This window comes from Ranitomeya imitator, chromosome 5 (assembly GCF_032444005.1).
Source record: "Ranitomeya imitator isolate aRanImi1 chromosome 5, aRanImi1.pri, whole genome shotgun sequence".
NCBI lineage: Eukaryota > Metazoa > Chordata > Amphibia > Anura > Dendrobatidae > Ranitomeya > Ranitomeya imitator.
Window position 1 is genome coordinate 514,569,241 of NC_091286.1, and position 24,526 is coordinate 514,593,766.

At 42.6% G+C, this 24,526-nt stretch overlaps 1 protein-coding gene across 1 annotated transcript in view; it reads right to left on the reverse strand.

The window, feature by feature from the left end:
* Positions 1–24,526, reverse strand: part of LOC138637828 (mediator of RNA polymerase II transcription subunit 12-like protein) — a 293,681-nt gene that overhangs the window by 56,738 nt on the left and 212,417 nt on the right. The window contains exon 9 of the mRNA XM_069726755.1: positions 24,209–24,426. Coding sequence (XP_069582856.1) covers positions 24,209–24,426 — 218 coding nt within the window. The remainder of the gene's footprint in view (positions 1–24,208; positions 24,427–24,526) is intronic.

The following is a 24,526-nucleotide window of genomic DNA, read 5'->3' on the forward strand; positions in this document are numbered from 1 at the left end:
GTCTGCATTAAATGGCCAGGCATTGTGGAGGTGGGGGAGAGAATCATGTAATCTGGCTGAGAGAGACTGATGGGAGAGAGAGAGACATTTAGTATGATGAGTGAGACACTTATGGAGTGTGATGGGAGAGAGATGCACATGGAATAGCAGGGGTGAGACACTTGGAATGTGATGAGGAGAGAGACATGTAGTATGAAGAGAGACATATGGAGCGTGATGGGGAGGGAGATAAATATCGAATAGCAGGGGTGAGACATTTGGAATGTGATGGGGAGAGAGAAACACATTGAATATCAGGAAAGAGAGATGGATATGGAATAGCAGGTGTGAGACACTTTTGCTATGTGCACACATTGTGGATTTTGATGTGTTTCCGCAGCGTTTTTGGACATGTGGAATTGCATCAAATCCGCAGTGCAGTGCACAACCAATGTTAGTCAATGGGAAATTGAGAATTGGTGTGCACATGCCTGCGGAAAAATACCCGTGGATTTGCAGCGTTTTATTTTCCACAGCATGTCAATTCTTTTTGCAGATCTGCAATGTTTCTGCATCCATTGACTACCATTGAGTCAGGCAAACCTGTAGCAAAACCGCAGGTTTAAAAATCTGCGGTTTTACTGCAGAGTTGCGTGCGAGAAACGCTTCAGTTAGGGAGGAGGAAGAGTGCGTGGGTGAAGACTGTGTGTGAGTGGTGAATATGTGCATGTCTGTGTGCGGGTGTCTGTGTGTATCTACGTGTATGTGTGTGTGTGGGAACAGGGAGTAGACTGTGGGTTAATTATTTTACTTTTTTTTTTACAGGAGATTGAGGGCGTTGCATCGATTAGCTGAATAATAAACATGGGAAACTGTGTAGTGTTTCATTTCATAAAAATACTTTATTCTGGCTGTGTGTTTATTTAACCCCTTAACAACTATAGGATTAGTAATGGATAGGCGTCTTATTGACACCTCTCCATTAATAAGCTGGCTTGATGTCACCTTACAATACAAAGGTGACATCAACCCCACAAATATTACACCATATGACACCACTACAGGGCAGTGGGAATCATTGAATCATAGAATGGTAGAGTTGGAAGGGACCTGGGTCACCTGGTCCAACCTCCTGCTCAAAGCAGGATTCACTAAATCATCCCAGACAGATGTCTGTCCAGCCTCGGTTTGAAGACTTCCATTGAAGGAGAACTCTCTAGTGGCAGCCTGTTCCACTCATTGATCACCCTGTCAAAAAGTTTTTTCTAATATGTAATCTGTGTCTCTTCCCATTCAGTTTCATCCTATTACTTCTATTCTTTCATCGTGCAAAAGTGAATAAAGATGATCCTTCTAGAATGTGACAGCCCTTGAGATATTTGTAGGCAGCTATTAAGTCTCCTCTCAGTCTTCTTTTTTGCAAGCTAAACATTCCCAAATCATGTAAACGTTCCTCATAGGACATGGTTTGCAGACAGGTCTCCATTCTGGTCGCTCGTCTCTGAACTTGCTCCAGTTTGTTGATGTCTTTTTTAAAATGTGGTGCCCAAAACTGAACACAGTATTCCAGATGAGGTCTGACCAAAGAGGAGTAGAGGGCAATAATGACTTCACATGATCTAGACTGTATGCTTCTGTTAATACATCCCAGAATTGCATTTGCCTTTTTTGCTGCTACATCACACTGTTGACTCATGTTCAGTTTCTGATCTATTAGTATACCCAAGTCTTTTTTACATGTGCTGTTGCTTAGCTGTATTCCTCCTATTCTGTATATGCTTTTTTCATTTTTATTGCCCAGAAGTAGCACTTGGCATTTTTCCCTGTTAAAAACCATTCTGTTAGTTGCTGCCCACTGCTCCAGTTTATTTATATATTTTTCAATCCTCTCTCTTCTCTAGTATTATCCGCCCCTTCTAGTTTTGTGTCATCAGCAAATTTAATCAGTTTACCCTTAATTCCTTCATCTAAATCATTGATAAAGATGTTGAACAATACAGGGCCCAGGACAGAGCCCTGTGGTAGCCCCCTTGAGACATTCTTCAAACTGGATGTGCAGCCATTTACGACCACTCTTTGGTTCCGATCAATAAGCCAGTTATAAATCCACCTAACAGTTGCCTTGTCCATTCCATACTTAGTCATTTTTTCAATAAGGATTGTGTGAGATACTTTGTCAAGTGCTTTGCTGAAGCCAAGATACAGGTCCTTCTCAAAAAATTAGCATATAGTGTTAAATTTCATTATTTACCATAATGTAATGATTACAATTAAACTTTCATATATTATAGATTCATTATCCACCAACTGAAATTTGTCAGGTCTTTTATTGTTTTAATACTGATGATTTTGGCATACAACTCCTGATAACCCAAAAAACCTGTCTCAATAAATTAGCATATTTCACCCATCCAATCAAATAAAAGTGTTTTTTAATAACAAACAAAAAAACCAACAAATAATAATGTTCAGTTATGCACTCAATACTTGGTCGGGAATCCTTTGGCAGAAATGACTGCTTCAATGCGGCGTGGCATGGAGGCAATCAGCCTGTGACACTGCTGAGATGTTATGGAGGCCTAGGATGCTTCAATAGCGGCCTTAAGCTCATCCAGAGTGTTGGGTCTTGCGTCTCTCAACTTTCTCTTCACAATATCCCACAGATTCTCTATGGGGTTCAGGTCAGGAGAGTTGGCAGGCCAATTGAGCACAGTAATACCATGGTCAGTAAACCATTTACCAGTGGTTTTGGCACTGTGAGCAGGTGCCAGGTCGTGCTGAAAAATGAAATCTTCATCTCCATAAAGCATTTCAGCCGATGGAAGCATGAAGTGCTCCAAAATCTCCTGATAGCTAGCTGCATTGACCCTGCCCTTGATGAAACACAGTGGACCAACACCAGCAGCTGACATGGCACCCCACACCATCACTGACTGTGGGTACTTGACACTGGACTTCAGGCATTTTGGCATTTCCTTCTCCCCAGTCTTCCTCCAGACTCTGGCACCTTGATTTCCGAATGACATGCAAAATTTGCTTTCATCAGAAAAAAGTACTTGGGACCACTTAGCAACAGTCCAGTGCTGCTTCTCTGTAGCCCAGGTCAGGCGCCTCTGCTGCTGTTTATGGTTCAAAAGTGGCTTTACCTGGGGAATGCGGCACCTGTAGCCCATTTCCTGCACACGCCTGTGCACGGTGGCTCTGGATGTTTCCACACCAGACTCAGTCCACTGCTTCCTCAGGTTCCCCAAGGTCTGGAATCGGTCCTTCTCCACAATCTTCCTCAGGGTCCGGTCTCCTCTTCTCGTTGTACAGCGTTTTCTGCCACATTGTTTCCTTCCAACAGACTTACCATTGAGGTGCCTTGATACAGCACTCTGGGAACAGCCTATTTGTTGAGAAATTTCTTTCTGGGTCTTACCCTCTTGCTTGAGGGTGTCAATGATGGCCTTCTTGACATCTGTCAGGTCGCTAGTCTTACCCATGATGGGGGTTTTGAGTAATGAACCAGGCAGGGAGTTTATAAAAGCCTCAGGTATCTTTTGCATGTGTTTAGAGTTAATTACGTAGTTGATTCAGAAGATTAGGGTAATAGGTCGTTTAGAGAACCTTTTCTTGATATGCTAATTTATTGAGACAGGTTTTTTGGGTTATCAGGAGTTGTATGCCAAAATCATCAGTATTAAAACAATAAAAGACCTGACAAATTTCAGTTGGTGGATAATGAATCTATAATATATTAAAGTTTAATTGTAATCATTACATTATGGTAAATAATGAAATTTAACACTATATGCTAATTTTTTGAGAAGGACCTGTATACTATATCTACAGCGTTTTCCTGATCCACCCAGTCAGTGATTCTGTCATAGAAGGAAATTAAGTTAGTCTGACATGACTTATTAGTTACAAACCCATGCTGACTCTGTTTAATCACTTCATTCTTATCCAGGTAATTACATACATGTTGTTTAATAATTTGTTCAAAGATCTTGACTGGTATAGAAGTCAGTCTCACCGGCCCATAGTCCCCTGAGTCCACCTTCTTCCCCTTTTTGAAGATAGTAACAACATTGGCTCTTCTCCAGTCCTCTGGAACTTCTCCTGTTCTCCAAGAATTTTCAAAGATTATGGAGAGTGGTTCAAAAATTTCTCTGGAGTGTAATTCATCTGGACTTGGAGACTTTAATTCATCTATGTTAGCTAAGTGTTTCCTCACTATCTTTCAGTTTATAGACATCCTGGATTCTTCTATTCCCTTAATAGGACAGTAAAAATCAGTTGATGTTACATTTCCTTTCTGAGAGAAAACAGATGCAAAATAGGAATTTAAAAGTTTGACCACTCAACATCCTTTCTTACCATTTTATCATTTCCATCCTGTAAAAATCCTATATCTTTGACTTTTCTTCTACTTTTGACATATCTCCAAAATCATTTTTTAACGCTTTTGACATCTCTTGCAAGCCTTAATTCATTGTCAGCTTTAGATAATCTGATTCGTGCCATGCAGGTTCTGCACACAGCATTATATTCTTCTTTAGATATGCCTCCCTCTTTCCATTTGATGAACATTTCTGTCTTCCTTTTTAACATGTGTTTAAGTTCTGTGTTCATCCATCCTGGTTTCCTTAAATGCTTCCTATTCGTCCCTTTTTGTCAGGATTGTTAATGATTGTGCTTTGAGAATCTAATTTTTCAAGATTTCCCATCCTTCCTGGACATTTTTGTCCTTAAGGATATCCAGCCATTGAATCCCTCCGATTCTCTTTCTGAGTCCCATAAAATCTGCCTTTCTGAAATCTAACCTTGATATCTGAGTCTTCACAGGTCTTCCTCCTCTAGTTGTACAAAATTCTAAAATATCATGGTCGCTACCTCCTAGGGTCCCAGTCACTCTTACCTCCTCAACCATTTCCTCCCTGTTTATAAGGATTAGATCCAAGGTAGCAGATCACCTTGTTTTCTCCCCTACCTTTTGGAAGATAAAATTGTGAGCAAGAGAGGATAAGAATTTGCTTGACCTGTTAGTTTTGCCTGAGAGAGATTCCCAATAAATGTCTGGATAGTTGAAATCTCCGATGACAACTGTGTCATGTTTTTTGGAGAACTTGGCCATTTTATGCATAAGGAGTTCATCCATATCTTCAGCTTGCAGAGGCGGCCTGTAGTAAATGCCTACAATCGTGTCCTTTCCATTGTTCTGTCCTTGTATTCTTACCCAAACAGTTTCCACAGAACTCCCTGTCTCTGAAGCTTCAATCTCTGTGCAGATATATACTGTATTTTTCAAACATACAATTCAACACCTCCTCCTCATATATCAAGTCTGTTTCTTGCAAATAAGTTGTATTCTTCTAGCCTTGTATTCCAATCATGTGTATCGTCCCACCAAGTTTCAGTGATTCCAATTACATCATATTTCTTTTCCTGCGTTAGTAGTTCCAATTCTCCTTGTTTGTTGCCCATGCTTTGTGCATTCGTATAGAATCATTTTAGTTTGTGATTGGTTTCTCTTCCTTCAATACTTTCATAATTTAGATTTTTTTGCCTTTGTTCTTCCTTTCCACTTCTAATAGCAGAATTCTCAATAGTAGTCAGGTGTATGGCTTTTTTCTGGCCTTTTGCTTCCCTTCCCATATTGTTCTAATTTAAAGCTCTCCTGATGAGTGTAGCAAGGCGACTTCCAAATACATGTTTTCCAGTCTTCGTAAGGTGCACCCCATCTCTAGCAAGTAGTCCATCGTATAGATAATGCACTCTGTGATCCAGAAATCCAAATCCTTGCTGATGGCACCATCGACATAGCCAGTTGTTCTCCTGCAGAATCTTATTCCACCTCCTTGTTCCATGGCCATCCACTGGGAGGATGGAAGAGAAGACCACCTGCGCTCCCAGCTCTTTCACTTTCTTTCCTAAGTTTTCAAAGTCACTGTATATGGTTTCCAGGTCCTTTCTTGCTGTGTCTTTTGTCCCCACATGTAGAGAGAGAGAGGTTAAGTGCCGGAAGTGGTGAATCTTACAGATGCAAAATTTCTGGAGCAGCTGTGAGCTGGTGTTTGTAGCTGGGGGGGCACTATCCATGGCCCCTTCTTGGGCTATTAATATCAGCCCACAGCTGTCTGCATAGCCTTTCCTGGTTATTGATTATAGGGTGACCCCACATAGTTTTCTTGGGGGGCCCTATTTTAATAGCCAGTAAAGGCTAAATATACAGCTGCGTGCTGATATTCATAGCCTGGGAAGATCCATGGGTATTAACCCCTTCCTAGGCTATAAACATCATATAGTTCTCACATAATACTGCCATATAGATCACACAATGCTGCCATATAGTTCTCACATAATATCGTCATATAGATTACACATACTACCACCATATACTTCTCACATAATACCGCCATACACGTCTCACATAATACCTCCATATAGATCACACATAATACCGTCATATAGCTCACACATAAAACCACCATATAATTCTCACATAATACTGCCACATAGATCACACATAATCCCAATATAGTTGTCATATAATACCATCGTATAGTTTTTACATTATTCCACCATGCTGATCAAACATAATACCACCATACAGATCACATATAATACCATCATATAGATCACAGATCACACATAATGCCATAATACAGATCACACATAATACTTGACAGCATCAAGTGTGGTCCATATGGCAGTACTATGTAACAATATATATTGCGGCATCATGTGTGATCTATATGGCAGTATTATGTCATAAATATATATGGTGGTATAATGTGTGGTCTTTATGGCAGTATTATGTGATAAATAGATATGGCGGCATTATGTGTGATCCATATGCAGTGTGCTGGTCTATGGGGGGTCACAGAGAGAGATATATGGTGGAGGGAGCAGGGTGACAGGAGCACAGAGTATTTCAGGAGAGCAGTGTGCTGTCTATAGGGGAAGTGTGCTCACACTTACGCTGATGTTCACACTCACATGCTGACACACACGCTCACAACTGTATACTTAGCCTTTACTGGCTATTAAAATGGGGGACGCCCCCCCAAAAAATGATGTGGGGTCCCCCTATAATTAATAACTAACAAAGGCTATGCAGACAGCTGCGGGATAATATTAATAGCCTAGGAAGGGGCCATGGATATTGCCCCCAGGCTAAAAACATCAGCTCTCAGCCACCCCAAAAATGGTGCATCTACTAGATGCGCCTTTTCTGGTGCTTTGCCCAGCTCTTCCCATTTGCCCTGTAGCGGTGGGTGGTGGGGTTTATATTTGTGGGGTTGATGTCACCTTTGTATTGTCCGGAGACATGAAGCCCACAGCTTAGTAATGGAGAGGTATCTATAAGACACCTATCCATTACTAATTCTATAGTTGTATGGTAAATAAAGACACGGCCAGAATAAAGTCCTTCCTTAATCTTAATTAAATCATACTTACCGAACGCATAATCCCCGACTCCCTCGTCTCCTGCAACAAAAATAAAATAATAAACCACAAATATTCCTCACCTGTCCGCCAAGAAGATAATCCATTATGTCCCACGATGATCCTGATCACTTTGAGAGCAGTCACATCAGTGATATGACTGCTCTCAATGACAGCCGGCGATACAGTGACAGGAGTTTATCGCCCCCTGCAGTGTATCACTGTATCACTGCGCCGCCGTGAGTATAATTTTTTTTATTTTTATGTGAATGTGTATGTAATGTTATTTTTTTTAAAACTGTGAGCACAGGTGCCGGCAGATGATACTACTCTCCCATCAGACATAGCCTGATGGGAGCAGTAGTCTCATCTGTCCACACCTGCTTTTTTACTGCAGGTCACCGCTGCAGGTCACATTCAGCCACGGAATCAAGCTGACATCTCCGAGCATGATCCCGCAGCGCTGTGACCATACCAGCAGTAGCATTACCACGGGTGACAGTCACTGCTGTGGGGTGATGCTGACATGTGACAACATGACCCCTGCATCTCCTGTTATCGCACGCACTGAGCTGTGAGTGCAATGGATAAAGATATGCAGGGGGAGAGGAGTGCATAGGAGGGAGAGCGACCCATGGGGAGAAAGACATGCAGGGGAGAGAGAAGTGCACAGGAGGTAGAGTGACCCATAGGGAGAGAGACATGCAGTAGGAGAGAAGTGCATAGGAGGGAGAGCGACCCATAAGGAGAGAAACATGCAGGGGGAAGAGGAGTGCATAGGAGGGAGAGTGAGCCATGGGGAGAGACACATGCAAGGGGGAGAGAAGTGCAAAGGAGGGAGAGTGACCCTTGGGGAGTGAGACATGCAGAGGGGAGAGGAGTGCATAGGAGGGAGAGCGACCCATGGGGAGAGAGACATGCAGGGGGGAGAGAAGTGCATAGGAGGGACAGCGACCCATGGGGAGAGAGACATGCAGGGAGGAGAGGAGTGCATAGGAAGGAGAGCAACTCATGGGGAGAGAGACATGCAGGGGGAGAAAAGTGAATAGGAGGGAGAGCGACCCATAAAGAGAGAGACATGCATCGGAAGAGGAGTGCATAGGAGGGAGAGCGACCCATGGGGAGAGAGACATGCAGGGAGTCACTCTCCTTCCTATGCACTCCTCTCCCCCTGCATGTCTCTCTCCTCATGGTTCGCTCTCCCTCCTATGCACTCCTCTCCCCTTGCATGTCTCTCTCCCCATGGTTCGCTCTCCCTCCTATGCACTCCTCTCCACTCTGCATGTCACCAACGGTGAACCAAAGCCTCTCACTGCATATGGATTACAAGTTATTTTCAGAAATACTGAACCAGTAACAGGTACAGTGCTGGTATGATTTTTATTGGGCTGATATTCTCATATAATTGTATAGTTAGTTAAAGAGGCATTTTTTGTGGATGACATATTCACTTTAAGGCCTCTTTCACACGTCTGTGTCTCCTGTATGTGTGTGGTGAAAGTTTTCACACGTACCGGACAAATGTAGACCCATTCAAATGAATGGGTCTGTGCATATGTCAGTGTGTCCCCATGGACCATGTGTCCATGTGTCCCAGACGTAGGCATGTCCATTTTTTTCCGGTAGCAGGGACTACAAAAGGTCCTGCACACATGCACACGGAGAACACACATTGATGTCCTCGCGTGACATGCATCGGCACAGGGGAAGAAGCACTACAGTAAACGCTGTTCCACGGCGGCAGGTGCTGAAGACAGCTCTCATTCTACATTCTATATTCTACATTCTAACATTATTCTATGTTAATAAACTGGCGAAGATCAATAATAGAGTTGGTGCAATTACAACTGCAGTAAGTGCAAAGGTAAATCTTAAATGAATAAGTATTAAATCTACGCTGTCATCTGAGATGTCACTAGTAATAGTTTTCCGAGTGTTATCAGATGGGCAATGGAAAAAATGTTGTCAAAATGGATTAAATTATGTCTATATATTTGATTCAGAAATGTCTGCAACTGAACATCCATTTCTTCCTGAATGAACTGCTTATGCAGCCAACTCAGATCTTCCTTGATGAAATATACCCTTCCATTTGCATCTGGAAAAACCAGAAAAAAAAGTCTAGTTTGTCCTGCCCTCTTGTAAAACTTGAAGCTTTTTCAATACTGGAATGAGGACATTATGATGAATAGGTGGCACCAGGAAAAGAAACTGGAAAAACGGTTATCCTGACAGAGACCCCTTAAGGCATGAGTCACTCCTACAATGACTGCTATATGTTCCTTTAAATCATTTCAAAGCATAAAGAAACTATTTCTTAGGCATAGGTGACACTCGATCATTAATTATGTCATACCAAGAGTTACTGACATGAAACAATGCTACACAAATATTTGACTTTCCTTTGCTTAATTGCAGCATTTCTCTGTAATATGGATCAGGTTCACATTTCGCTGAGGTTAGGAAAGGGTCTCAACTTCCCAAGGATTTCTTGAGAGAAAAAAACTTTGGAAACTACAACTTCTCACTACACTTCTGTTCTTTCTAAATTTCACATCAAGTTATTAGATATCACATGTCCATCTAATTACACACAGGAGAAGATTCATTTGCCTTGTACAAACATAACATTGGTATGCGGTCTATCTGCTACCAAACTGTAAATCACCATACCTGCAAGGAATGTTTAATAGCATCCATTTTTGTCAACTAAATGTCTTACTTTGGAAAAAAAAACCTGCATTTCCTAGTTTTACCCTTCATGCATTAAACACTTGCTTACACTTAAAAGGGCCATCAAGGAATATTCACTTGACAAAGCCAAATCCTAAGTGAACAAAAGTTAAATATACAAGTGCTTCTCTCTATATCAGAATATCATTAAAAATTTAATTTATTTCAGTTCCTCAATACAAAAGTGAAACTCATATATAATATAGAGTCATTACAAACAGTGATCTATTTCAAGTGTTTATTTCTTTTAATGTTAATGATTATGGCTTACAGCAAAAGCAAAGTAAAAAATCATTATGTCAGTAAATTAGAATAATTAACAAAAAAAACCTGCAAAGGCTTCCTAAGTGTTTAAAAAGGTGACTTAGTCATTTCAGTAGGCTCCACAATCATGGGGAAGACTGCAGACTTGACAGATGCCCAGAAGGCAGTCATTGACACACTCCACAAGGAGGGTAAGCCACAAAAGGTCATTGCTAAAGAAGTTGGCTGTTCACAGAGCTCTGCATCCAAGCATATTAATGGAAAGTTGTGTGGAAGGGAAAACTGTGGTAGAAAAAGGTGCACAAGCAACCAAGATAACCGCAGCCTTGAAAGGATTGTTAAGAAAAGGTCATTTAAAAATTTGGGGGAGATTCACAAGGAGTGGACTGCTGCTGGAGTCATTGCTTTAAGAGCTACCACACACAGAGGTATCCAGGACATGGGCTACAAGTGTCACATTCCTTGTGTCAAACCACTCATGGCCAATTGACAATGCCATAAGTGTCTTACCTGGTCCAAGGAGAAAGAGAACTGGACTGCTGCTCAGTGATCCAAGGTGTTGTTTTCAGATTAAAGTAAATTTTGCATTTCATTTGGAAATCAGCGTCCTAGGGTCTGGAGGAAGAGTGGAGAGGCCAAAATCCAAGCTGCTTGAGGTCTAGTGTGAAGTTTCCACAATCAGTGATGGTTTGGGGAGCGATTTGATCTGCAGGTGTAGGTCCACTGTGTTTTATCAAGACCAAAGTCAGCGCATCACTGTGCTTTATTGGCCAGCAAACTTGCCTGACCGTAACCCCATAGAGAATCTATGTCATCTATGTCAAGAGGAAGATGAAATACATGAGACCCAAAAATGCAACCTGGGCTTCCATAACACCTCAGCAGTGCCACAGTGTTGTGAATTCTGTGGCCAAGCTCCCTCCTGTGGTCGAGAGTGGTACTTCGGCTGGTTCTGTCTATGAGCTTCCTTTGGTGGATGAGAGTGGTACTGCGGCTTCTGAGTTTCCTTCCTCAGGTGATGAGGTTAAGTCGTTAGGTGCTGCTCTATTTAACTCCACCTGGTGCTTTGATCCTGGCCTCCAGTCAATGTTCTAGTATTGGTCTTGCTTCCTCCTGGATCGTTCCTGTGGCCTGTCTATCCTGCATAAGCTAAGTTTTGCTTGTGTTATTTTTGCTTGCTATTTTTTCTGTCCAGCTTGCTTTATTGGTTTTTCTTGCTTGCTGGAAGCTCTGAGACGCAGAGGGAGCACCTCCATACCGTTAGTCGGTGCAGAGGGTCTTTTTGCCCCTCTGCGTGGTTGTTTGTAGGTTTTTGTGTTGACCGCAAAGCTATCTTTCCTATCCTCGGTCTATTCAGTAAGTCGGGCCTCACTTTGCTAAATCTATTTCATCTCTGTGTTTGTATTTTCATCTTACTCACAGTCATTATATGTGGGGGGCTGCCTTTTCCTTTGGGGAATTTCTCTGAGGCAAGGTAGGCTTATTTTTCTATCTTCAGGGCTAGTTAGTTTCTCAGGCTGTGCCGAGTTGCATAGGGAGCGTTAGGCGCAATCCACGGCTACCTCTAGTGTGGTGTATTAGGATTAGGGATTGCGGTCAGCAGAGTTCCCACGTCTCAGAGCTCGTCCTTTGTTTTTGGTAATTGTCAGGTCACTTTGTGTGCTCTGAACTTCAATGTCCATTGTGGTTCTGAATTACCTGATCATAACAGTACTGGAGGCCCAAAGTACTAATGCTTCTCAATAGAGGGAAAAGAGAAGTTCTGAGACCATTTTTTTTTCTTTGCACTGTGTTCTGTCTTTCTTTTCCCCTTTACATCAGGTTGGTTCAGAACACAGGTGTGGACATGGACATTCAAGGTCTGTTCTCTTTGATGGATAATCTCGCTATAAATATACAGAATATTCAAGATTTAGTGGTTCAGAATCCTATGTTAGAACCTAAGATTCCTATTCCTTAGTTATTTTCTGGAGATAGAGCAAAGTTTTTGAATTTTAAAAATAATTGTAAACTATTTCTGGCTTTGAAACCCCGCTCCTCTGGTGACCCAGTACAACAAGTTAAGATCATTATTTCTTTATTACGTGGCGACCCTCAAGACTGGGCATTTTCCCTTGCACCAGGAGATCCTGCATTATGTAATATTGATGCGTTTTTTCTGGCGCTCAGATTGCTGTACGACGAACCTAATTCAGTGGATCAGGCAGAGAAAAATTTGCTGGCTCTGTGTAAGGGTCAGGATGAGATAGAGATTTATTGTCAGAAGTTTAGAAAGTGGTCCGTGCTCACTCAATGGAATGAATGTGCGCTGGCAGCTATTTTCAGAAAGGGTCTCTCTGAAGCCCTTAAGGATGTCATGGTGAGAATTCCTATGCCTGCTGGTCTGAATGAGTCTATGTCTTTGGCCATTCAGATCGGTCGACGCTTGCGCGAGCGTAAATCTGTGCACCATTTGGCGGTATTATCTGAGCATGAACCTGAGCCTATGCAGTGCGATAGGACTTTGACCAGAGCTGAAAGGCAGGAACACAGACGTCAGAAAGGGCTGTGTTTCTACTGTGGTGATTCCACTCATGCTATCTCCGATTGTCCTAAGCGTACTAAGCGGTTCGCTAGGTCTGCCACCATTGGTACGGTACAGTCTAAATTTCTTTTGTCCGTTACTTTGATCTGCTCTTTGTCTTCCTATTCTGTCATGGCATTTGTGGATTCAGGAGCTGCCCTGAATTTGATGGACTTGGAGTTTGCTAGGCACTGTGGGTTTGTCTTGGAGCCCTTGCAGTGTCCTATTCCATTGAGAGGAATTGATGCTACGCCGTTGGCCAAGAATAAGCCTCAGTATTGGACCCAGCTGACCATGTGCATGGCTCCTGTGCACCAGGTGGATATTCGCTTTCTGGTGTTGCATAATCTGCATGATGTGGTCGTGTTGGGGTTGCCATGGCTACAAGTCTATAACCCAGTATTAGATTGGAAATCAATGTCTGTGTCCAGCTGGGGTTGTCAGGGGGTACATGGTGATGTTCCATCTCTGTCTATCTCATTATCCACCCCTTCTGAGGTCCCAGAGTTCTTGTCTGATTACCGGGATGTTTTCGATGAGCCCAAGTCCAATGCCCTACCTCCGCATAGGGATTGTGATTGTGCTATCGATTTGATTCCTGGTAGTAAGTTTCCTAAGGGTCGACTGTTTAATTTATCTGTACCTGAGCACGCCGCTATGCGGAGTTACGTGAAGGAGTCTTTGGAGAAGGGTCATATTCACCCGTCATCGTCGCCATTGGGAGCAGGGTTCTTTTTTGTGGCCAAGAAGGATGGCTCGCTGAGACCTTGTATTGATTACCACCTTCTAAATAAAATTACGGTCAAATTTCAGTACCCCTTGCCGCTGCTGTCTGATTTGTTTGCTCGGATTAAGGGGGCTAGTTGGTTCACCAAGATAGATCTTCGTGGTGCGTATAATCTTGTGCGTATTAAACGGGGCGATGAATGGAAAACAGCATTTAATACGCCCGAAGGCCATTTTGAGTACCTGGTTATGCCATTCGGACTTTCTAATGCTCCATCAGTGTTTCAGTTCTTTATGCATGACATCTTCTGAGAGTACCTGGATAAATTCCTGATTGTATACTTGGATGATATTTTGGTCTTCTCGGATGATTGGGAGTCTCATGTGAAGCAGGTCAGAACGGTGTTCCAGGTCCTGCGTGCTAATTCTTTGTTTGTGAAGGGGTCAAAGTGTCTCTTTGGTGTTCAGAAGATTTCATTTTTGGGGTTCATTTTTTCTCCTTCTACTATCGAGATGGACCCTGTTAAAGTTCAGGCCATTTATGATTGGACTCAGCCAACATCTCTGAAGAGTCTGCAGAAGTTCCTGGGCTTTGCTAATTTTTATCGTCGCTTCATCGCTAATTTTTCTAGCATTGCTAAACCATTGACTGATTTAACCAAGAAGGGTGCTGATGTGGTCAATTGGTCTTCTGCTGCTGTGGAAGCTTTTCAGGAGTTGAAGCGTCGTTTTTCTTCTGCCCCTGTGTTGTGCCAACCAGATGTTTCGCTTCCGTTCCAGGTCGAGGTTGATGCTTCCGAAATTGGAGCAGGGGCTGTTTTGTCGCAGAGAAGTTCTGATTGCTCGGTGATGAAACCATGCGCCTTCTTTTCCAGGAAATTTTCGCCTGCTGAGCGAAATTATGATGTTGGCAATCGAGAGTTGCTAGCCATGAAGTGGGCATTCGAGGAGTGGCGTCATTGGCTTGAAGGAGCTAAGCATCGCGTGGTGGTCTTGACTGATCACAAAAACTTGACTTATCTCGAGTCTGCCAAACGGTTGAATCCTAGACAGGCTCGTTGGTCGCTGTTTTTCTCCCGTTTTGACTTTGTGGTTTCGTACCTTCCGGGCTCTAAAAATGTGAAGGCGGATGCCCTGTCTAGGAGTTTTGTGCCCGATTCTCCGGGTTTGTCTGAGCCGGCGGGTATTCTCAAAGAGGGGGTAATTTTGTCTGCCATCTCCCCTGATTTGCGGCGGGTTCTGCAAAATTTTCAGGCTAATAGACCTGACCGTTGCCCAGCGGAGAAACTGTTTGTCCCTGATAGGTGGACGAATAAAGTTATCTCTGAGGTTCATTGTTCGGTGTTGGCTGGTCATCCTGGAATTTTTGGTACTAGAGATTTAGTGGCTAGATCCTTTTGGTGGCCGTCTCTGTCGCGGGATGTGCGTTCTTTTGTGCAGTCCTATGGGATTTGTGCTCGGGCTAAGCCCTGCTGTTCTCGTGCTAGTGGGTTGCTTTTGCCCTTGCCGGTCCCGAAGAGTCCTTGGACACATATCTCTATGGATTTTATTTCGGATCTCCCCGTCTCTCAAAGAATGTCGGTCATTTAGGTGGTTTGTGATCGCTTCTCTAAGATGGTCCATTTGTTGCCCTTGTCTAAATTGCCTTCCTCCTCTGATTTGGTGCCGTTGTTTTTCCAGCATGTGGTTCGTTTACATGGCATTCCAGAGAACATCGTTTCTGACAGAGGTTCCCAGTTTGTTTTGAGGTTTTGGCGAGCCTTTTGTGCTAGGATGGGCATTGATTTGTCTTTTTCCTCGGCTTTCCATCCTCAGACAAATGGCCAGACTGAACGAACCAATCAGACCTTGGAAACATATCTGAGATGTTTTGTTTCTGCTGATCAGGATGATTGGGTGTCCTTTTTGCCTTTGGCTGAGTTCGCCCGTAATAATCGGGCCAGCTCGGCTACTTTGGTTTCGCTGTTTTTCTGCAATTCTGGGTTCCACCCTCGTTTCTCTTCAGGGCAGGTTGAGTCTTCGGACTATGCTGGTGTGGATACTGTGGTGGATAGGTTGCAGCAGATCTGGACTCATGTAGTGGACAATCTGACTTTGTCCCAGGAGAAGGCTCAACGTTTCGCTAACCGCAGGCGCTGTGTGGGTCCCCGACTTCGTGTTGGGGATTTGGTTTGGTTGTCATCTCGTTATATTCCTATGAAGGTTTCCTCTCCTAAATTTAAGCCTCGTTTCATTGGTCCATATAGGATTTCTGAGGTTCTTATTCCTGTGTCTTTTCGTTTGACTCTTCCAGCTTCTTTTTCCATCCATAACGTGTTCCATAGGTCATTGTTGCGGAGATACGTGGCACCTGTGGTTCCATCTATTGATCCTCCTGCTCCGGTTTTGGTTGAAGGGAAATTGGAGTATATAGTGGAGAAGATTTTGGATTCTCGTGTTTCGAGACGGAAACTCCAGTATCTGGTTAAGTGGAAAGGTTATGGTCAGGAAGATAATTCCTGGGTCTTTGCCTCTGATGTCCATGCTGCCGATCTGGTTCGTGCCTTTCATGTGGCTCATCCTGGTCAGCCTGGGGGCTCTGGTGAGGGTTTGGTGACCCCTCCTCAAGGGGGGGTACTGTTGTGAATTCTGTGGCCAAGCTCCCTCCTGTGGTCGAGAGTGGTACTTCGGCTGGTTCTGTCTATGAGCTTCCTTTGGTGGATGAGAGTGGTACTGCGGCTTCTGAGTTTCCTTCCTCAGGTGATGAGGTTAAGTCTTTAGGTGCTGCTCTATTTAACTCCACCTGGTGCTTTGATCCTGGCCTCCAGTCAATGTTCTAGTATTGGTCTTGCTTCCTCCTGGATCGTTCCTGTGGCCTGTCTATCCTGCATAAGCTAAGTTTTGCTTGTGTTATTTTTGCTTGCTATTTTTTCTGTCCAGCTTGCTTTATTGGTTTTTCTTGCTTGCTGGAAGCTCTGAGACGCAGAGGGAGCACCTCCGTACCGTTAGTCGGTGCGGAGGGTCTTTTTGCCCCTCTGCGTGGTTGTTTTTAGGTTTTTGTGTTGACCGCAAAGCTATCTTTCCTATCCTCGGTCTATTCAGTAAGTCGGGCCTCACTTTGCTAAATCTATTTCATCTCTGTGTTTGTATTTTCATCTTACTCACAGTCATTATATGTGGGGGGCTGCCTTTTCCTTTGGGGAATTTCTCTGAGGCAAGGTAGGCTTATTTTTCTATCTTCAGGGCTAGTTAGTTTCTCAGGCTGTGCCGAGTTGCATAGGGAGCGTTAGGCGCAATCCACGGCTACCTCTAGTGTGGTGTGTTAGGATTAGGGATTGCGGTCAGCAGAGTTCCCACGTCTCAGAGCTCGTCCTTTGTTTTTGGTAATTGTCAGGTCACTTTGTGTGCTCTGAACTTCAATGTCCATTGTGGTTCTGAATTACCTGATCATAACACCACAGGCAGATCGCCTCCATTCCACGCCGCATTGATGCAGTAATTGATGCAAAAGGAACGCCGAACAAGTATTGAGTACAGTAACTGAACATTCATTTCAGTAAGCCAACATTTAGGATTTTAAAATAATTTTTCAAGCTGGTGTTACAAAGTATTGTAATTTACTGAGATAATGACTTTTGGAATTTCATTGGCTGTAAGCCATAATCATCAACATTAAAGGGAACCTGTCACCCCCCCAGGCGTTTGTAACTAAAAGAGCCACCTTGTGCAGCACAAATGCTGCATTCAGACAAGGTGGCTCTTTTAGTTATGATGCCTGCACATGCTGAAATAAACGTTTATAAAATGTGCCCCCTCATACCCTGAAATCGCCAGGGAGGTGGGTCTTTCCTTCCTATTCAGACGCAGCACAGCCGTCACTCCGGGCCTGTGCGCGTCGGGCACCGCCTCTTCTTGCTGCATTATCGACCCTGGCGCCTGTGCTATAAGTACAAAGGGCAGTGCAACTGCGCACGCCCGTAAAAAAACTTAATGCGCAGGCACCGGGTATGATAATGCTGCAAGAGGAGGTGGTGCCCGGGGCGCACAGGCCTGGAGTGACGGCTGTGCTGCGTCTGATTAGGAAGGAAAGACCCGCCTCCCTGGCGATTTCAGGGTATGAGGGGGCACTTTTATAAACGTTTATTTCAGCGTGTGCAGGCATCATAACTAAAATAGCCACCTTGTCAGAATGCAGCATTAGTGCTGCACAAGGTGGCTCTTTTAGTTAGAAACGCCTGAGGGGGGTTGACAGGTTCCCTTTAACAGAAATAAACACTGGAAGTTGATCACTCTGTTTGTAATTGCTCTATATAATATATGAGCTTCACTTTTTATATTGAAGAACTGAAATAAATTAACTTTTTGAGAAGCACTTGTAAGTCTTATAGAGGAATAAATGTGAAAAGTCCAAATATGAATGACAGCGAAAGCACTGATCTAGAGAACATTGATTGAAATGACAAACTTGTGGCAAAACTACCATAAGAAAAGTGACCACAATGGTGCACAGCAATAGTGTACCGCCAATGATGTCAGACCACGTTGCCTTTATGGGGTTCGTGAGTTTGGAGGGATCAGTGTTAGCACCGGCATTGGGTCCCTCTGCCCGTCATCACACCTTCAACTGTATCAAAATCCTGGATGCTTATCAAGTTGAAAGCAATAATGAAAGACAGACATCTGCTGATGTTCCCTCCTCCATCATTCTCTCTCTGCATCTGAGCTCTGACATCTCAGTGCAGCGAGCACGATGGGTAGCACTTCAGAGCCAAACTAAAGCGACCTGAGTAGCAGGGAAAGAGGAGAGGTGAGTATTTATTTTTTAAAATCAATGAGTACATTGTGGGGACCAGAACACTATATGGAGAACTTTGAAGTGCATTATACTATATGGAGGACTTTAGGGAGTGCATTATATTACATGAGGGCTATGGGGCCAATTATACTATATGGAACACTGTACAGAGTGCACTATACTATATGGAGGTCTGTTGGCAGTGTATTTTACACAATAGAAGATTGGGCTGAATTATACTCTGTGGAGGAGTATGGGAAGTGTATCATTCTATATGGAGGACTATGAGGTGCATTATACCATATGGAAGACTAGGAGGATTGAATTATGCTATATGGATGATTATTTAGTACATTAAACCATAAGAGTGCATTATACTATATGGAGGACTATGGGGAATGCATTATACTATATGAAGGACTATGGGAAGTACATTATACTATATGGAGGACTATTGGGGGTGCATTATACTATATGGAGGACTGTGGGATGCATTATACTATATTAAGGACTATGGGGTGCATTATACGATATGCAAGCAAATATGGGGCCCGTTATACTATATGGAGGACTATGGGGTGCATTATACTATATGGATGGTTATGTGGGGATCATTATACTATATGAAGAACTATGTGGGGGCTATAATAACATTTGGAGAGCTATGTGGGACCATAATATTTGGAGGACTATGTGGGGGCCATTATACTGTATGCAAGCAATTATACATTGTGAAGGATTGTGAAGAGTCAATCATACTGTGTGGATGACTGTGAGAGGGTCAATAATACTGTTAGGAGGGCTAGGGGGGTCATTGTATAGTGTGGGGAGCCATTATACTGTATGAAAGTCCATTTAACTGCATGGAGGGCTATGTGGAATTCACAGTTAGGGGATTATATTGTGTTGAGATCACCATACTTTGCTTGGGGAGTTGAAAGGGGTCACACTTTATGGATGCAATGAAAGGGGAATCTAGGACTTCAGTAGAAGGAAAATTACCTTGTTTGGGCTGTAAAGTTAAGATATATGCTCTTCTGTGAGCCAGACAAATATTAGTTTTTGTTTTTTGGAGGGGTAGCCCAATTAGAACTTCTGCTATGAGGCCCCATGTTTTCTATCTATGTCCCTTGTTCACACTGTAACGCTGTTTGTTGATTTGTTGTTAATTCACTTTAGAATTTTGGAAAATAAAATTTTTGCTTTCATATACCGGTCCATAACTAAAGATGAAAGAATTGCATTCATGACCAATTTTAGGGAATTTTCTGATCATAGCAAATGCAAACTCTTTGAGATTAAAATCGGTCAATTTGCCCAAAATGGCCACCATTTAATACAATGCAGAAGATTGAAATTGCCAGTGAAGACTGAAATGAGCTCAGGCATGTGCTTCCACATAATGCCTTATTGCATGATATAGTACAGTATAGCACAGCCAGTCAGAAGGGACTATCACATCCTGGATAATAGCAGAAGAAGGGAATGTAGCACTTATATTGTGGTAAATCCAGGTAGGAAAATGATGCCACAGCTCAAAGTGTAGCCATAAAAAGATGGAGAGAAAGCCACAAAATAGTGTACAAATTCTACATATGGCGACAGCCCAACAGTGAAGAACAGTTGCCATCCATTTAACTATATACATATGTTTTGAGATAAATTTGACATCACTGAGGCTGTGATTGAATTATAGAGCTTGAAATGAGATAGCTACCATCCTATGAGACCTCAGAGTGGTGCACAAATCTTTTCAGGAAAGTTGGAGTGTTTCTGATTTGTGATGAACAAATTCATCACAAATCAAATTTTTGGGAAAAAATTGCCATAGCTTGCAAATTCAAATTTCTGCTAATCTCTACTCATAACATTCCTATTTTTCAGAAAGAGTAGATGTATGGCTTCTCATGTTTTCAGGAAAATTTGTGCTAATTTAAATGGTGTTGTTCGTAAAAATAAAGAGTAAACATTATTGAAATATGAACTTTATTATGTTGTTCATCCACAGTAAAAAGTGATCTATGTTGGCATTTTCACATATGCCTAATAAACTAATAGAGATGAGAAAATTGGTTCTGGTCTGAAGACACAGCAGAGCATTACAAGGAACATTTGATTCACACAGAATAAATTGATGCAAATCAAATTCTCTTCCTCACTGTCAAAAAGTGTTTTCTAATATCTAATCTGTATCTTCTCCCTTTCTTTTTCATTCCTTTGCTTTGCATGTTTCCATGTGCAAATGAGAATAAACATCATTGTTGTTACTTATGACTTTTGTGTTTGAAACTGTTAAACTGTAAAGCGCTGCGGAATATGTTGGCGCTATATAAATAAAGATTATTATTATTATTATTATTATCATCCTCCTACACTGTGCTATCCCTTCAGATATTTGTAGACAGCTATTAAGTCTCCTCTTAGCCTTTGTTTTTGCAAGCTAAACACTCCGAGATCATTTAACCATTCCTCATAGAACATACGTACATTGCAGTTTGCTCACCATCCTGGTTGCTCTTCTCTAAACTTGCTCAAGTTTTTCAATGTCTTTTTTAAAATATGGTGCCCAGAACTGGACACAGTATTCCAGATGAGGCCTGAGCAAGGAGGAGTTGAGGGAGTTAATTACTTCATGTTATCTAGACTCTATTCTTCTCTTAATATGTCCCAGAACTGCATTTGCCTTTTTTGCTGCTGCATTATACTGTTGACTCATGTGCAGTCTGTGATCTATTAGTATTTGTTGATTTCCACATATTCATATATAATCCTATAAGACCTACCATTGGCTGCTGTGCTTTAATTACTTGAAGGCCAATGGCTTGGTGACTTTCCTGATGCTGTCGCTGAAATACAGATTATATTAACAAGACTTTAAAAAGTTTCACTTTTTTTGTTTAACTACTGTACTTGGAAACAACTAAATGTCTAAATCATCCATGTTGGTCCATATGATATTTCTGACCATCACGGCTCAGTCTGAAGGTCTAGGATTGGTATTTCATTGTCAGACTCAGTGAAACTCCTCATAGAAAAGGCAAAGAAGGTTTATTTTCATCTCCACCACCCTGACCGGTGTATATATGGGGTACATTGCTTTGGTACTCGGCTATCAGTCAGGGCCGGGGATGAGGTTACAGCAGGCGCTCTGTATTCTCAGAGCAGTAACTGATCCAGCGGCGTCCCAGCCTCCATAACTGAAACCGAATGCTAGCGGGGAGAATAAAGACCATTTTTTCCCCGCTGCATTTAGCTGCGTACAGGCCCCGGACAGCATCATAATGCTCTTAATCTGCAGGTTAATAGTGTTATTTCTGGTGTTAGGTTGCCTTTAAACCATATTTTATTTTGTAGCACCTTGCACCACTAAAGAAAAACAAAAAAATAGAAAAAATGATAAACTGAAAACTTTAATTGTTTTCGATCAGAAAAGTAGGATAGTTGTGTGGTCAGTGTCATCACAAAAATGCAATTTTTCGATACGTCCTTCCCACACAGTTATACATTTTGCAGAAAGTGGATTCAAGTGAGCGAACTTCAGTAGTAAATAATGCAGTAATACCTAAAACGCATGGATTTAACGATGCTGTGTGACTTTCCTACTGGGGACGGAGATTTGCTGTTATTTTACATTCCTAACATGTTAACAAGCGACCAGTTTATCGTTTCTACCTGTACAAGTCTCTACTGACTTTGTCTCAGCTGCTCCGGGTTCAATTGCGCAGGACTAATATCTGAATGCAGGACTTTGGCAGCTGCTGGTTCTATACCTCCTCCTCCTATCACGGGGTTCTGCTGCAAGGGTTGATGAGTAAACCTGAATGAGGAAAACATGCCATGTAAATATGTGTTGATGAGAAGCGTACTATGTAGCTTTCAGCAGAATTCCTGTTGTTCGGTGCAGAACATGTCTTGAAAAGATGTTGTAAGCAGTTTCCAGGAAAGCTGTCACTCACTCCATCAATGAGTGCATTCAGAATAATAGGGTTTTTAAGAATTTAATGTTATGGAGCACAATTCTCGGTTAACTTATGGGTAGCATGCAACCTGGGCCCAAAGTGTCTGTTTAGGGTGTAGGGATAAAGTTTAGAGAAAAGGGACATTGTACAATTTGCTAAAACTATTATATGTAATAATTATTCTTTAGAGGGGTTGTACAGGACTAATATATTGATGCAGGGGCGGAGAACTATTGGAGCAAAAGGTAAGGTGGCCCACTCCCACCTACATAGCAAGTGGAATTGTGTATTATGATGAGTAATTGGACTGCAAATGGTCCATATATTGTCCCTGTTATGTACATGTCTTCATCTGTATTTCCCTTTTGGATAGGTCATTATCAGCATGATGAGTGTCCGACCCCCAATACCCCCATCAATAAACTTATGGCGAGGCTTGTGTAATACAACAGCTCCATTCAATGTGTAGTGGCTGTTCATGGGTACTGCAGCACAGCTGCCACTCAAAGGAAAAACATGAGGTAAAATGCAGGCAGAAAAGGGAATACAGGGGTTTGGTTAGGGGAAAATCAACGCAGGAATAACAAAGAAAGTCATTCTCAAAGAAGTTACTTATCCATCGGGTGTCTTCCTGACAAAAATGGTTCCCGGGGTACATAATGGTTTCTACAGACGTCAGCATGACGTGGATCTGGTGTGGTACTGAAGAAGGTGATGATACATTCCTGGCTGGCAACGGTGAGTCTTTGAAATGTCCCTTGGAGTCCACAGTAAGGAGACTCCGGTGGCGTGCAAATTATAGGCCACAGTCCTGTCAAAATTAAGCGAAGCCCGAAGAATATGCACCGAGGATTCAGGAAGCGGTACCCGGTCCATGTGTCAGTCTCTGTCAGGCGGCACACATGCAGCACTGACCATTATAGAGTGATTGGCACCTTGATGTCTGGGAGCCAACCTGCACACAGCGGGCTTCTCGTCAGAGCCTCTGCGTTAGGTTTCTTTCACGGCCAGGCGTGGATCTCCACTGCCAACGGTCCCTGAAGCAGGAGCTCTGTTACCGGGCGCAGCGCTGCCCCTGATAATGCTTAGCCATGCCCCCTGACAGCATGTGCAATGATCGGTCCAGTTGCCTAAACTTTCCCCAGGACAACAGCAGAGACAAGCCTGACAGTTCCGGACCCGGCACAAGAAAAGCACTCCCAGCCCGGTTTCTCTTCTTACACTATTGTGAGGGGTGGATGTAAGCATGCCCTGATACTTTCATTGACAGCTGTCAATAAAAGGGCCAGGACGTACTCACAGTCACCGCTCACTGTATAACTTAAAGGGGTATTCCCATCTCCAAGACCCTATCCTAATACGTAGTGGGTGTAATAATGATAATAATAATATTTGCATATTCCTTAGGTATCCATGGTTATGACCACTGATATAGTGACAGTTAGTTAGTTGCTAGTGGACGTAACCATGGATACCTAAGGTCTTGCAATGCCTGCACACAAGGAAAGAGTCATAGCGAATAAATAAACTATAAAACATTTTTGCTAATATTATTATTGCATCTACTACATACTGTATTGGGATAGGATCTTGTAGATGGGAATACCTCTTTAAAGCTAGCATCTCCCAGGAGGATATAGCTTCATTTTCTCCCAGTAGCTGCATTTTCAGTAAGACACACATGTAGCATTATAACATTATTTACTTGCAGATTAACCCTAAATCTGCAGCTAAATTGCACTTTACAAGTTGACAGATTCCCTTTAAAAAACTCACCTTTGAGTAGCTGCCATTGGTTGTATGAAGGAAGCTCCTTGTTGTATAAAACCAGAAGGCTGTTGTTGAATCTGCCGCAGGCTATCCATAAGAGCAGAACTTGGAGAAGCTGTAGTGGTTGCCCTTGGGTTATAATTGGGTGTAAGTAGTATGCTGCCACCATGATGCAGCTGGACTGGCTCCTGAGTACTATACATTGTATACCCATATGGAACTGGCTGCGAAAAACAAAACAAAACAAGATTAAGCCTGACTGTTGTTGAATGGGTATGACCCAATTTTCACATTTATCAACTGCAACAAGTGGTGTTATGAGCT